The 13286-nt window shown below is 57.2% G+C and overlaps 1 protein-coding gene across 2 annotated transcripts in view; it reads right to left on the bottom strand.

Annotated features, from left to right (window-relative positions):
- Positions 1 to 12623, bottom strand: part of LOC120398877 (serine/threonine-protein kinase 10-like) — a 51186-nt gene extending 38563 nt beyond the window's left edge. For both annotated transcript variants that reach the window (XM_039526621.1, XM_039526622.1), the window contains exon 1: positions 11971 to 12623. In XM_039526621.1, coding sequence (XP_039382555.1) covers positions 11971 to 12117 — 147 coding nt within the window. In that variant the 5' untranslated portion in view covers positions 12118 to 12623. The remainder of the gene's footprint in view (positions 1 to 11970) is intronic.
- Positions 12624 to 13286: the final 663 nt, after the last annotated feature.

Below are 13286 nucleotides of genomic sequence, written 5' to 3'. Positions count from 1 at the left end.
CACAGTGAAAATGCACAACTTCCCCATAGAGCTTGGAGCAAAGTAGGGATGGATCTTTTCATGGCAAATCACACAGACGACCTCATTGTTGTACACTGCTGTTCAGACTCCTGGGAACGAGTCTGTTGGTCGGGGCTCAACCCTCCGGCTGGCGGGAGGGGAGCCACACCGACTCGCTCCTTGTCCCCTCTAACTGGTGGGCGGCAAGAAATCAGGGTCAGTACCGTCTCACGTCTCAGGCCCTCTGGGTCGGGGGGGGGGGGTGAACAGCAATCAGTCTCAGCGCCTTCAGGCCCTCTGGATCAGGGGGGCTGAACAGCAATCAGTCTCAAGAAGGTTCACAGGTTCAGACCCTCAGGCAGGGGCTGAATACGAGGCACACAGTCAGTCAGTGTAAGCCCAGGCCCTCAATCAGGGCGGGGCAGCACAATAGCAGTTCTACGCTCAGATCCTCACAGCAGGAGCTGGGCAATACCAATAGTTCAGGGCTCAGGTCCTTGGCGCAGGAGCTGAGCAGTAACACTAGTTCAACTAAGCCCAGGCCCTCTGAGGCAGGGGCTGGGCAACAGCAGTTCAATACAAGCCCAAGTCCTCTGGAGCAGGGGGCTGGGCAACAGAAGTTCAATACAAGCCCAGGTCCTCTGGAACAGGGGGCTGGGCAACAGCAGTTCAATATAAGCCCAGGTCCTCTGGAGCAGGGGGCTGGGCAACAGCAGTTCAATATAAGCCCAGGTCCTCTGGAGCAGGGGGCTGGGCAACAGCAGTTCAATATAAGGCTCAGGTCCTTGCCTCAGGAGCTGAGCAACCACAAAGTCAGTAAGCCCAGACCCTCTGGTCAGGGCGGGACAACCACCATAGTCCCCAGGGCTCAGGTCCTGGTGTCAGGAGCTGAGCAATGACAACCACTCAGATTAGTGCAGGCGTCTCGGTCTGCGCTGGGGTGAGGGGGAGACTGCCACCCGTGAGTGGGGTGGCAGGGGGGACACAGGCCCACCCACTCCACTGTGTCCCAGCCCAGGGCCCTATTAGCAGCTCGCACTGCCGCTGGTCAGTGGGGTCCTGACCGCAACACACTGACATGGGCACCTCGGTGCCTATAGCCTGACAGGGGTCGGCTACCCCCGGGCTACATTCCATTTCCCCCTCTATGGGTACCTGCTCCTCGGTCGCCATGGGTTCGGGCCAGTCCACCGGCATGGGGTCTGCAGGTCCAGGGCTTGGGGGCAAGTCAGGCAACTCCGGCTGGCAGTCCGGCCAGGCTGGCTCCGGTGGTTCCTCCGGATAACAGCAGGGCGGAAGCGGTGGCGGCGGCTCCTCCTCGTACCGGGCGGGAGGAAGTCCTAGCGGCTGCTCCGGGTTCTGATCCCGGGGAAGTTCCGCGGGTTCCTCGTCGTACCGGGCACGGGGCAATGGGGGCCAGTCCTGACCGCCGCCTCAGGTCCTAGAGGGTTCCCAGTCTGGAGCCCCCACCGGCACGTCTGCTCGCTGCGGTGGCTGGCTCCTGACTGAGCTGTGGCGTTCTCCTTTTCTACTTCCTGTCCCGCCCCTTGACTTCCGGGGGGCGGGGACAGGAAGTAGTGACTCAGCCCATTTGGGCGTCTGGGAGGGAGCTCCCTCTGCTGGGCAGGAGGGGAGCCACACCGACTCGCTACAGAGATGAACTGTCAGAAACTATGACAGGGACCATCATAGACACAACAATGAAGCACTTCAGTGAGCATGTGACCCCAAACTGTGCCGTTTCAGACAATGGACCCAGTTTACTTGCAGTGAGTTTGTGCAATTTTCCCAGCAATGGGAATTCAGTCCTGTGAGGAAGTGGGACTGTTCTTAATGTTTCCTCTGAATACTGTGTGGGTGCCTCAGTTTCTGGCCGACCCTCTGTCTCCTGGCAACTAATGGTCCGGCCCTTCCCCCCTGCAAGGAGATGCTAAAGGTTTGGGAGAACAAAGATGTCAGGTGACCTCCTGGCCCGGGAAAGGAACTCAGCAGAGAAGGAGGGGCTGGAGGGGGTTTCAGTTGGGAGCTGGCTGGGGATGGGAAGTGAGGGCAGATGTGGGTGTCTGGCTCACTGGGCCCGAGAATGGACCTGGCTGAGGGGTCCCGTTCTCTGTACCTACAAGCTCTGTTTTAGACGTGTTCCTGTCATCTAATAAACCTCTGTTTTACTGGCTGGCTAAGAGTCACGTCTGACTGCAAAGTGGGGTTGCAGGACCCTCTGGCTTCCCCAGGACCCTGCCTGGGCGGGCTCGCTGTGGGAAGCGCATGGAGGGGCAGAGGATACTGAATGCTCCAAGGTCAGACCCAGGAAGGTGAAGCCGTGTGAGCTGCTTGCCCTGAAGACAGTCTGCTCCAAGGGAGAGGAGGCTCCCCAAAGTCCTGACTGGCTTTGTGGGGAGCAGTTCCAGAGCATGGCCTGGGGACTCCATGACAAGTCCCATCACAGCATCACCCATGCCAGCATCGCTCTAATTCTCCTCCCCTCCCAGGCTTGTGGCACCGACTGGAGGAGACTTAGAGCGAGGGCTGTATGCTCAGCGGAGGAGGCAGAGTGGAGCGGTTCCCCTGTGCACCCCACCCCCGTACACATGGCAAAGCTGAACTGACAGTGAAACTTGCTAAAACTCTTTTAAAGAAAGCGGCACCAAACAAAGGAAGCATATGGCAAGCCGTTCCTTGGTGGAAAAACATGCCAACAGAAGGAATCAGCAGCAGCCTGGCACAAGGCTTGATGTCAAGAGGCACATGTACCTTGGTGCCCATAGCCCCAGCATTACTATAGCTGGCAGAGTTAGAAGGAGTAACAGACAAAAGGAGAGAGACATGCAAAGGCCAAAACTGACTATGACTAACAAGCTAAAGACCTCCCAGTACTACAAGTGGCAGATCCTGTCAGGATCAGATCATTTCCTCAGGACAAACATGCACTTGGAAGCAAGCTCCATGTGTTAAACAGATGACTCCTCGTTCATATAATTCAGCACTGGCTGAGGATATATTGCACTGAAACCACAAATCTGTACACCCACAATGAACACAAGAGATAAACAGATGTGAAGGATGATGCAACAAACTCTCCGCTGAGATCTGATCAGCAGGACAGGGAAGGAACACAAGCCAATGACCTGACTGTTGAGATCAAAACAGACCCTCAAAAGACTATGCCCAACAACAGCCACGTGCAAGGCTTCTCCTGTCATCACAAGAAGGATTTGCACTTGCTCCAACATCAAACTGCCTGCAAGTTATACACAAGACTTGGTGCAACACGAAGGCATGAAAGACCAGCCCTCCTAGACCCAGATGGAAAATACCCAAGTTGCCAAGCAAGTTGGTATATATATATATAAAAAAAGTTGGTAGGTAGTTGTGTTACATTACATATACGATGAGACAGATTGGTAGCTTTCTTGACTGCCACTGCACATTGAGCAGATGTTTTTAGAGAACTCTCCACAATGACTCCAAGATCTCTTTTTTGAGTGGTAACAGCTAATTTAGATCCTGTAGTAGGAAGAGAGCCTGAGACACAAGCCCTTGTATCAGAGGCCTGGTATGAGGCAGGACCTGCTCACAGAATCTGACAAGAACAGGGCTGATATTGCAGAAATACACATTCCTAAGAAGTGCTAGGCACAGCGCTCTCACGCAAACACATCCCAATATCAAGTGGTACCAGACCATCCTGATATCAAGGATGGTACACAGGGCCGGCCGGTACACAGGGATGGTACACCTTGTGCCACGCCCCCACCCAGCTAACCCCGCCCCTCCACGGCAGCTAACCCAGCCTCCCACCCGGGGAGCCTGCCACCCCCACCCCCTGGGGAGCCCCCCCCACCCCGCAGCAGCTACCCCCCTCTGCAGCCAGGGCCGGCTCCAGACCCCAGCGCCCCAAGCGCGCGCTTGGGGCGGCATTTTGCCGGGAGGGCGGCAGGCGGCTCCGGCGGACCTTCCGCAGTCATGACTGCGGAGGGTCCGTTGGTCCCGCGGCTCCGGTGGACCTCCCGCAGGCACGCCTGTGGATGCTCCACCGGAGCCGCGGGACCAGCGGCCCCTTCGCGGGCACATCTGCAAGAGGTCCTGTGGAGCCGCGGGACCAGCGACTGCCAGCGTGCACCCCGTGGTGTGGCGCCGTGCTTGGGGCGGCCAAATTGCTAGAGCCGCCCCTGTCTGCAGCTAACCCCACCCGGGGAGACACCCCCCCCCCCGTGGCAGCTAACCCCGCCCAGGGAGCCCACCTCCATGGCAGCTAACCCCACCTGGAGAGCCCCCCTGCAGCAGCTAACCCCACCTGGGGAGACTCCGCACCCCCCACGGAAGCTAACCCCGCCTGGGGAGACCCCCCGCCGCAGCAGCTCACCTCAGCTCCACCTCCTCCGCTGAGCACGTGGCATCAATCTAATTTTCCTCCCCTCCCAGGCTTGCAGCGCCGATTGGAGGAGACTTAGAGCGGGGGCTATGTGCTCAGCGGAGGAGGCAGAGTGGAGTGGTTCCCCTGTGCGCCCCCCCCCATTACTGCGGGCGGCCTTCCCTGAACCCCCGCACCCCAGCTCACCTTCACTCCACCTCCTCGCCTGAGCGGGCTTTTAGGCACCGCCAACCACTAGGCGCCCTAGGCGGCCACCTAGTTTGCCTACGTGGTTGCACCAGCCCTGATGGTACAAAAACATTCCCTGAGGATAACAGGAACACACTGACCCCTGCTAATGATAAGGTCAGGATGACAGTACGTAATAAAGATGTTTTAATCAAACCAACATGTACAAGGAGCTGAGTGATAACTCGCCATGTCAGGGGGGCAGTAACTAACTATGTCAGAGGGGTAGTACTAGCTTGTTTGTACTGGGGTATAAAGATGTATCTCAGAGAAAGTATCTTTGTCTAGCCTAGTGAGGAATGGAAAGTCCTGCCATTCACTGAGCTGGCCCATTGTTACGGGCATATATGTATTAGTGGTCTGGTAGAGTCTGTGGGATACTAGTACTGTGCTTTGTCAACAATAAATCTGGCTGGGTGCCTTTGCCCCTTAACAGATCTTGTGGTCATTTGGGGGTTCACATGAGGTCTGCTGTGTGAGCTGTCTGTGCAGAGCTAGGGCAGCACACATGCAACTAAACATCTAAGCATACTGGTGACCCTGACCACTGATCTGGTAAGTGAGCTTTTTGCATTTTAGATTAGTAAGGGATTTGAACTGACAATGAGCAAGCAACACACAGGTTTAGCAGGTAGAACAGTCCCCCTTGAGCTATTCAGGGCTCGTAAGGCAGAGCTCACATTCCCTTAATGTCTCTCTCTGCACACTGTCTGCATTCTCCAATTGGCATATGAGCCAGAATTGCCTCGTGCACACGTCCGTGGAGACCCAAACTATTTTTTGTAATAACACTAACTTGGTTTCCCCCACAGAGCCAGAGAGTGGCATGGTCTCTATTGGGGTAGCCCTCAAGCATCTGGGACACTGGTACGACCATCTCAGGCTCAGCCCAGGTTTGATCTCTATCTGTGCACAAAAAAAGTTGCCAAAACATGTCAACTTTAAGAACAGCTGTTTTGGGGGGGCACTGTAGCTCAGGAATCACTTGGGCAAGTGGCCCCAAATTAGGATCACTGACCAAAACTTGGGGCTCCATGAGGCACCCCGAATTTCAAAGCAACCTGAGTAGCCATGTAAACTTGAGAGCACTCAGAAGGGTCAAGCTTTACACAGTGAGTTGGTCTTCACCTTAACTCTAGCATCTGGGAATGTGGAGAACTCTCCTTTCAGGATGTGCTTGAGGGGAGAGGCCCAGAGGTGTAGAGGAAGAAATCAAGCCTGGATTTTGCCCGGCCTTGGCTCCCTCTCCTAGAGCGAGGCTGGCCTGGCAGGGCTGGGAGGAGTGAAAGGCAGCAAAGAATTATTTTTGGCACTAGAGTCAGCAGCTGTGACTGACACACGCAGAGGGTGGAGAGCTGCTGACCGGAACATCAGACTCGCTCTCGAACTCTTCCGGGCACCTGGGCTCTTGCCAGCAGCTCCCTGCTGTGCAGCTGCTGTTTGCTGGATTTGCCGGCTGGCGTTCTCCTTGCGGGAGCTCATGCCTTTGCGAGAGATCAGCGCTCCAGGAAGGCTGGGTGTAGCCGGCAGCGGCGCCAGAGTTAAACCTCACAGCCGGGCTGTGTAGGAGAGCGTGGAGCTTGGAACTGTCTGTGGAGGCCACGGTTTTGGGGCAGCCCTGTTCCTTCCCCTCCCCGAGGCTTGGCTCTCTCAGCACAGAGCGCAGCAGAGTAGCCGAGACACGTGCACTCTGGTGCGTGTTCATGGCCCAGCGGAAGTCATTGTGGTTTCTTAATTACCAGCGATTCTTGCTCTTTTAGACGCCTGGCTAGCTGCTGGCAAGCGGCGCTGCTATCAGGGGCGGCTCTAGGCACCAGCAAACCAAGCTGTTGCCTAGGGCGGCCAAATCTAGGGGGCGGCAGGCTGGGCCGGTGGACCTGCCGCAGTCATGCCTGCGGGAGGTCCCCCGGAGCCGCGGACGACCGGACCTCCCGCAGGCATGACTGCGGCAGCTCAAGCGGAGCCGCCGGACCCGCGAACCGTCCGCAGCCGTGCCCGCGGGAGGTTCGCTGTTCCCGCGGCTGGAGCTCCCGCAGTCATGCCTGCGGCAGGTCCGCTTGTCCCGGGGCTCCGGTGGACCTGCCGCGGGAGCTCAACCGGAGCCGCGGGAAGAGGGGACCCGCCGCGGGACCGAGGAAGGGCGGCGCAGCACACCGCGCTGCCTGGGGCAGCCTAATTTCTAGAGCCGCCCCTGGCTGCTATGGTAACAGTTCTCTGCACACACTGGGGCTGACGAAACCCTCCACACTAGGAAGCGATTCCAGAGAGTCCCTGCTTCCACCGGCCCATCACCAGTGATGGTGCCTCCTGAGCAGCTTCCTGCAGGGAAGGGACTGCACAGCGCCTGGTTTGCACCGTCGGAGGTGGCAGGTCCCCAAGTCTCGGCTTCCATCAATACGCTGCCGAGCGGGGCTGGCCCAGGATGGGTCCCCCCAGCATTTTGTCCAGCCTAACAGCAGGTCTCAAAGCATGTCACACAGGAAAGCTGTATCCCTGTTTGCCACGGAGGGGGGAGGGGGTGAGCTACCAAAGCTTAGCCGGCAAGGCCCAGAACCCAGGGGTCCTACTCCCGCGCTGTTACCTACCCACTAGAACACACTGTCTCTGTGTGACCTGACCAGATCCGCGGGGGCTGTTCCACAATCTAGTCATCGGGCCAGAGCCCCAGCTGGTGGAAGCGGCCTAGCTGCAGGTCACGCCCACTGAGGCCCTGCCCCCTCGATTTAAGGCCAAAAGGGTCCGTTTTGACCATCCAGGCTGACCTCCTGGGTCGCACAGCCAGCGCCTCGCAGCCAGCCAGTACCTGTCATTGAACCAGCCCTGACGTACCACGTGCCAAGGAACCATTGCCTGGGATCTAAGCCTCCTGTGCTCCCAGACAGCTCATCCCTCCTAGCGTGGACACCCTTGACCATTTCCTCTCCCCTGCCCCACGGCTGTGATACACCTCTCCCCGGGGGCCGGGCCAGCCCACACAGCCACCGACCTCCAGGCCCTGGCTCAGTTTTGTTCAGTGTCCGAATGAGGCACCAGAGGGCCCTAGGGCAAGACTCAGTTAGGGGCTCCCTTCCGGAGTCTGAAATCCACCCGCCTAGGCCCCCTAGCTCCACTCCAGCTGCCCCACAGCCCCAACGCAGCCCTCCCATCCGCAGGTCCCCTGACAACCCTCCCTCCCCTCCAGTAATGATCCAGCCCCCAGCTCTCCCTCAACCCCCCTCCAGCTTCCTTCAGGCCAGACCTCAGCTCCCCCAGCCCCGACCCAGTCACCCCTCCAGGTCCTTTTAGCTCTCTGATCCACCCCCCACAACCCCACCTCGAGCCTTCCACCAGCTCCCCACCTTGGTCCCCGCCAGCTCTGATCTAGCCCTCAACTTTCCCCTTCTCTTTCCTCCTTTGCATCCTCCCCCTCCCCTTCCCATGCAAAGCGGCTAATGCTTTTACCTTGCGCTCCATCTTTAGCAGGGCCATGTCTCTGCCCCACCCCATACATCCCCGGGTGCTGTGAACCCCACCCCCACCTTTTCCACACAGCCTCTCTGGCTGCTTACACTCAGGGCCCAGGATTGGCCTAGCCAAAGGGGCCACCATCCCAGCCACCCCCTTGCCCTGAGGGACTAGTGGGCCCTGCTTTCTCCAGGTGCCCCTCTGTCTGGATGCCCATTACCTAGTGGGCCCTGGCACAGCTCGCACCTTTGTAGCTACACCCCTGGTTTTGTTGCTCTGCTCAGAAGTCCCTCTGATTTGGCAACATCCTTCTGGGAGTGAGGTGCCCAGAACTGCAGCCGGTGTTTGAGGGGCGGGCGGGGGTCCCACCAGACAAATTAGACAGGGATTATACCCTGGAACGTCCACCAAGGTGCCTGCGACTTGGTGTCTAAGTGCAGAACACATTTAGGAAGGAGTCTCAGAGTCCTCAACATAGACTCATAGACTTTAAGGTCAGAAGGGACCATTATGATCTTCTAGTCTGAACACAGGCCACAGAATCTCAGCTACCCACTCCTGTAACAAACCCCTAACCTATGTCTCAGTTACTGAAGTCCTCAAATCATAGTTTAAAGACCTCAAGGTGCAAGGAATCCTCCAGCAAGGACCCGTGCCCCATGCTGCAGAGGAAGGCGAAAAAACCCCAGGGCCTCTGCCAATCTGCCCTGGAGGAAAATTCCTTCCCGACCCCAAATATGGTGATCAGCTAAACCCTGAGCATGTGGGCAAGACTCACCAGCCAAACATCTCCACCCTCCTCTGTGCAACTGGGAGAGGATGGATGGATTTCACTTGTTCATGGGCCTCATTGCTAGAGACCGCCTTTGTGCCTTCCATTAGCTTACGATGCCAGTGGCCTGACCACCCCAGTGCCACCACCATTGCTCACAGAGCCATGCTTATGGTAGAGCAATGGTCAGAGACTGGCTGAGAAACCACAGTGCCCACCAAGCCCAGAGACAGTCAGCGCGGTCCCAGGAGCCACATCCTCAGCTGGTGCAGACTGCCGGAAAAGGCATGAAGTCAATGGAGCAGCATCAGCTGGGGATGCAGCCCCTTGGCTCTGCAAGGTGTTTTCAAGAAGGCACTCAGCAAGCCTGGCAGGAGAGCATGGCTGCTTTACCCCGACAGAGCATGGCTTAGTCCTCTTTTCCTCAAGATCTTGAGGTCCTACTGTTCCCACAGTGTGTAATGTCCTGCCTACAGCATTTCAGCTTCAAGGCAATGTGGAATTTCCCATATGGTTCTTAATGCTTCCGTTTGTACCTCTCTTGGCCCTGGTTCCTCAGTGCAGCATTCTGGTCCTAGGCCAGGCCAGTTCACTCCAACCCAATGGCGGCTACTGCCAGGAACCTGCTGCAACCCAGTGCGGAATCAAGCCTGTTGTTTTGATACATAGCCCTGCACTGAGAACTGAACAGATATTTACTGGCCACCCCCCGTCCCCATTACCCTCGGCGCTCTCACTACTATCTAGCAACCTGGAGGAGGCCAAGGCTCTGGCTCGGACACCACTCCCCAGGGGCAAGAGGACACATCCAAGGGCGTGTGCCCACACTGATGGCCTCCATGCCAGCTGCTGTTCCTGCTGCGCCTGGCTCTGTTGCATTCGAACCTATAGATGCGGGTGTTCTGCCTTCTCTCTCGTGTTGCATGGGGCAGGGGGAGGGAGGCCGAAGTCAGGCACGGGGTACGCCAGCAAGGCTAAAGCCAGGGGAGTCCCTGGGACAGCAGCTGGTCAATTAAAACCTTCTGAAGGCCTCTGTGCTGCTAGCTCGGAACCACCCTCGGCCGCACTCTGCCTAGTATCTTAGGCCAGCGTCTGGGGGTGGATGCCCAAGCCTAGGGACGCCCCGGTGCTGCATTTCAGAGAGTCGGAGCCGGGGCAGTGGGACGGGATGGAAATATTGGGGGGAATCTTTGTCCCCACCACGTTTTCCACCCCCACCACTCTCACTTAGGCAGGAGCAGGACCTGGCAGAGGGGCTGGAGTGGCCGTCACAGCGCAGATCAGATTGGCTACCAGGGAGCAGGTAGGACTCCCCTGCCCAACCTGGTCCCACCTTCCAACCATTGCGGGTCCCAGCCAAGAAACCCGGCCCTGGAGAGGGGAAGACGCATTTGCACCAGTTGTCAGGGTAGGATACAGGCCAGGGCACTGGGCCCTGGGCAGAGGGGGGGAGGGGGGCGAGTCTCCCAAAATCAGAAGCCGCTTCTGACAGCATAGGTGCAAACCTCTCCCAGCAGAGCCATTTCCTTTTCCAGACACACGCTCGAGGGCTCCAAACACCACCCAGAATCAGGCTCCAGCATCCCATCCCTGGGGCTCTTTCCTCTAGCTCCCCGGTCCTCCCATGTGCTGTCCTGAGGATCCTGCCCCCGGGGAAGCCCAGTTTCGTGCCGAGCTCTCATAGCCACCGGCCCGGTAGCCTTGCTGAGCCCTTTGCCGACGCATATGCCAGGCCTGTGTGCAGCAAGGGCACGGAGCAGCAGCACTACTGGCAGTTTCCTGTTCAGAGCTCATGCTTTGCACTGTGGTTTCACTGCACATAGACACCCCCCCCCTCCCCCAAGCTGTCTAGCACAGCCAAGAGCTTATAAAGGGGCCACGGTCAGGCCCTCACTTAGTTCCTTCCAAAACACAGCAAGGCCCGGTCCTGCACGGGGGAGCCAGACAAGCTGCTCCCTTCCCACTACATGATGATCATTACCCACCAATATACGTTTCACCTGCCCACCAGCGTCCACCTCCACACTTTGCCCACTGCCATGCCTCCAATGGAAATATTTCTCCCCGCAGCGTGGACAAGGGGAGGCAGGCACCTGCGCTCGCAGCCTGACCCTATGTGGACCAACATGTTCAAACCTGGAGGGCGGAAGCCATAGCGAGGCTCGTAAACAAGTGCTCTGAACCCCGCAGCTCCCTCGGGCCTGCGAGCAATCCTGGCAACTAACTACATCCAGCTCCCAGCTTTACGCTCCCAAGTTTGGAAATGTTGGCCCTGGTCTCCAGAAGCACCGAGTTCCCGGCACTACAACTGACAGCACCAAGGAGTTTGCACCTCTGAAAGTCAGGCTCTGGGGCTCGAACCTCTGTGCCTCAGTTTCCCTATCTGTACAAAGGCGTTAATATGCCGCTACTTAACAGGGCTTCATGCGGATTAGTGAAGGATTATGGAGCGCCGTGGAGGAGCTCAATTATGAGGCTTTTTTATGAATATCAGCTCAATAAAGAGAATTTGGGAAATGGCTCATTGCACATTATTAAGAGAGGAGTACAGGATATGAGCATAGTAAGAAGGAAATATCAGAGCCCAGATTTCCAAAAGTGACTAGTGATTGTGGGCGCTGCCCCTGAGCCTCCTTCAAGAGGCCTGATTTTTGCGGGATGGGGGAGAGGGAGGATGATGGGGGGTTGCAGCACTCTCTGAAAATCAGGGCCCTTTAAAGTGTCTCAGCTGGGCACTCACAGTAAGGAGTCCCTTCTTAAAACCATGGCCCAGAGGTTCAGTGTTACGCTCAGGGATCCATCCTGTCACCCATTTGTATCCCCCTCCTCCAAATGAGGGGGGGATAGTCTATAGCCCACCCACCAAAGGCCACGGGAGTCCGGGAAGTGATATAGGACATTTCTCCTCAAGTGTCTCTTCCTTCCTGGGCCACCCTAACTAGAGACAATGGAATAAACCCCTTCACCGCATCTCTGGCCTCAGCAATGGACGATGCACCGGGGACAGTTCTAAACACATGGCCCCTGTGCTACGGGACCAGCTCTGTGCCCAGCTGGGCTGATCGCTCACTTTGGAGCAGCGCTGAGCTGGACTTCCTTCCGCGCAGCTCGGCCTAGCGATTGGGTCTACCCCAGCCCTTCCCCTTCAACTTACCTTGAAGACTTTTCCAAAGGCGCCATCCCCCAGCTCCCCCAGCACTGTCCAGATGTCCTCTGGGTTGATGTCTCGCTTCACGTTCTCGTAGTGTTTTGCCTTCTTCTTCTCCGCACCGAAACGGAAGAACTTGAGGAGGAAGGCCATGGCCCTGGGCCTGGCGGGACAGGTCCCCCTGGGCTCAGCCTGGGGAGGAAGGGTGAGGACCAGAGGAGACCCCCATTCAGAGCCCTTGGGGAGAAAGGAGTAACCAGCAGAGACGTCGTCACTTCATAACCCGTGTGTGTGTTTGGTGGATCCCTAGACAGAAACCTCTGGAGCATAGGGGTGCCAGAGCGCTGGGGAGGATGACAGCAGATGTGGGAGGGAGCAGGAGGCTGAAGGCAGAAATACCAACGTTGTTTTTCCTCTCAAACTCCTGCTCCTCTGAAGCGCCGAGAATCCCTTCCAGCCGTGGGGCCATCAAGATACCAAACTAGACACCTCCGCTCCATGGGTCTGTGGCTCCAGCGACCTCTCCCTCTCAGGAATCGATGCCGAGGGACAGGGCTGGGAGGGAGACGTCTGGAGCTCCCTCACACTTCCTCCTGCGTTTGCTGGCAGAAATGCTACTGCAGGAAACAGGTTGAACCGAGAGCGAGAGAGCGTGCTGCGCAGAGCCTAACGGTTCTCACAGGATGTGCAGAGAGCCTGTGGGTAAATACACCCTGCGGCGTGCGAGCATGCTGTGGATTGGCCTGAAGGACGTCTATGTCACCAGGGAGCTGGCTACAAAATGGCAGTTCATTAAACTCCTGCATCAGCCCCAGCAGGTTGGGACACAGGTGACCCTGTACTCATGGACCAGATGCCTCTACCCATCCCTTCTGGCCCTGGTGTCTGTGAACAACGTCTTGGGATCTCCTCTCCCCCACCCCAGCACGGAAACTGCTCCCAGCTCACAAGCCTCCTTCGTGAGTCCCTCCTACTGGCTGGATGTGGCTCTGGAGAATCCCTGCCCTAGGACCCCACAGAACAGCATGGTCATTCGGGGAGGTTGAAACCAGCACCATCATCGTTAAAACCATGAGTCTCTAGTACAGACTCATAGAATATCAGGGTTGGAAGGGACCTCAGGAGGTATCTAGTCCAACCCCCTGCTCAAAGCAGGACCAACCCCAACTAAATCATCCCAGCCAGGGCTTTGCGAACCAAAGTATCTTTTCAGGAACAAATGTTATGTTTGCCATTTGAGTTTTCTGTCCATTGTATTCTTTCTTTAGTTGAAAAAAGTCTCTGGATTTATTTTTATGCTCCTGGTGCCTTGTTGGGAGGAG

The sequence above is a fragment of the Mauremys reevesii genome, linkage group 2, assembly GCF_016161935.1.
Source record: "Mauremys reevesii isolate NIE-2019 linkage group 2, ASM1616193v1, whole genome shotgun sequence".
Classification (NCBI taxonomy): Eukaryota; Metazoa; Chordata; order Testudines; family Geoemydidae; genus Mauremys; species Mauremys reevesii.
Note: the sequence above shows the minus strand (reverse complement) of the source record. Positions and strands in the feature narration are given on the sequence as shown.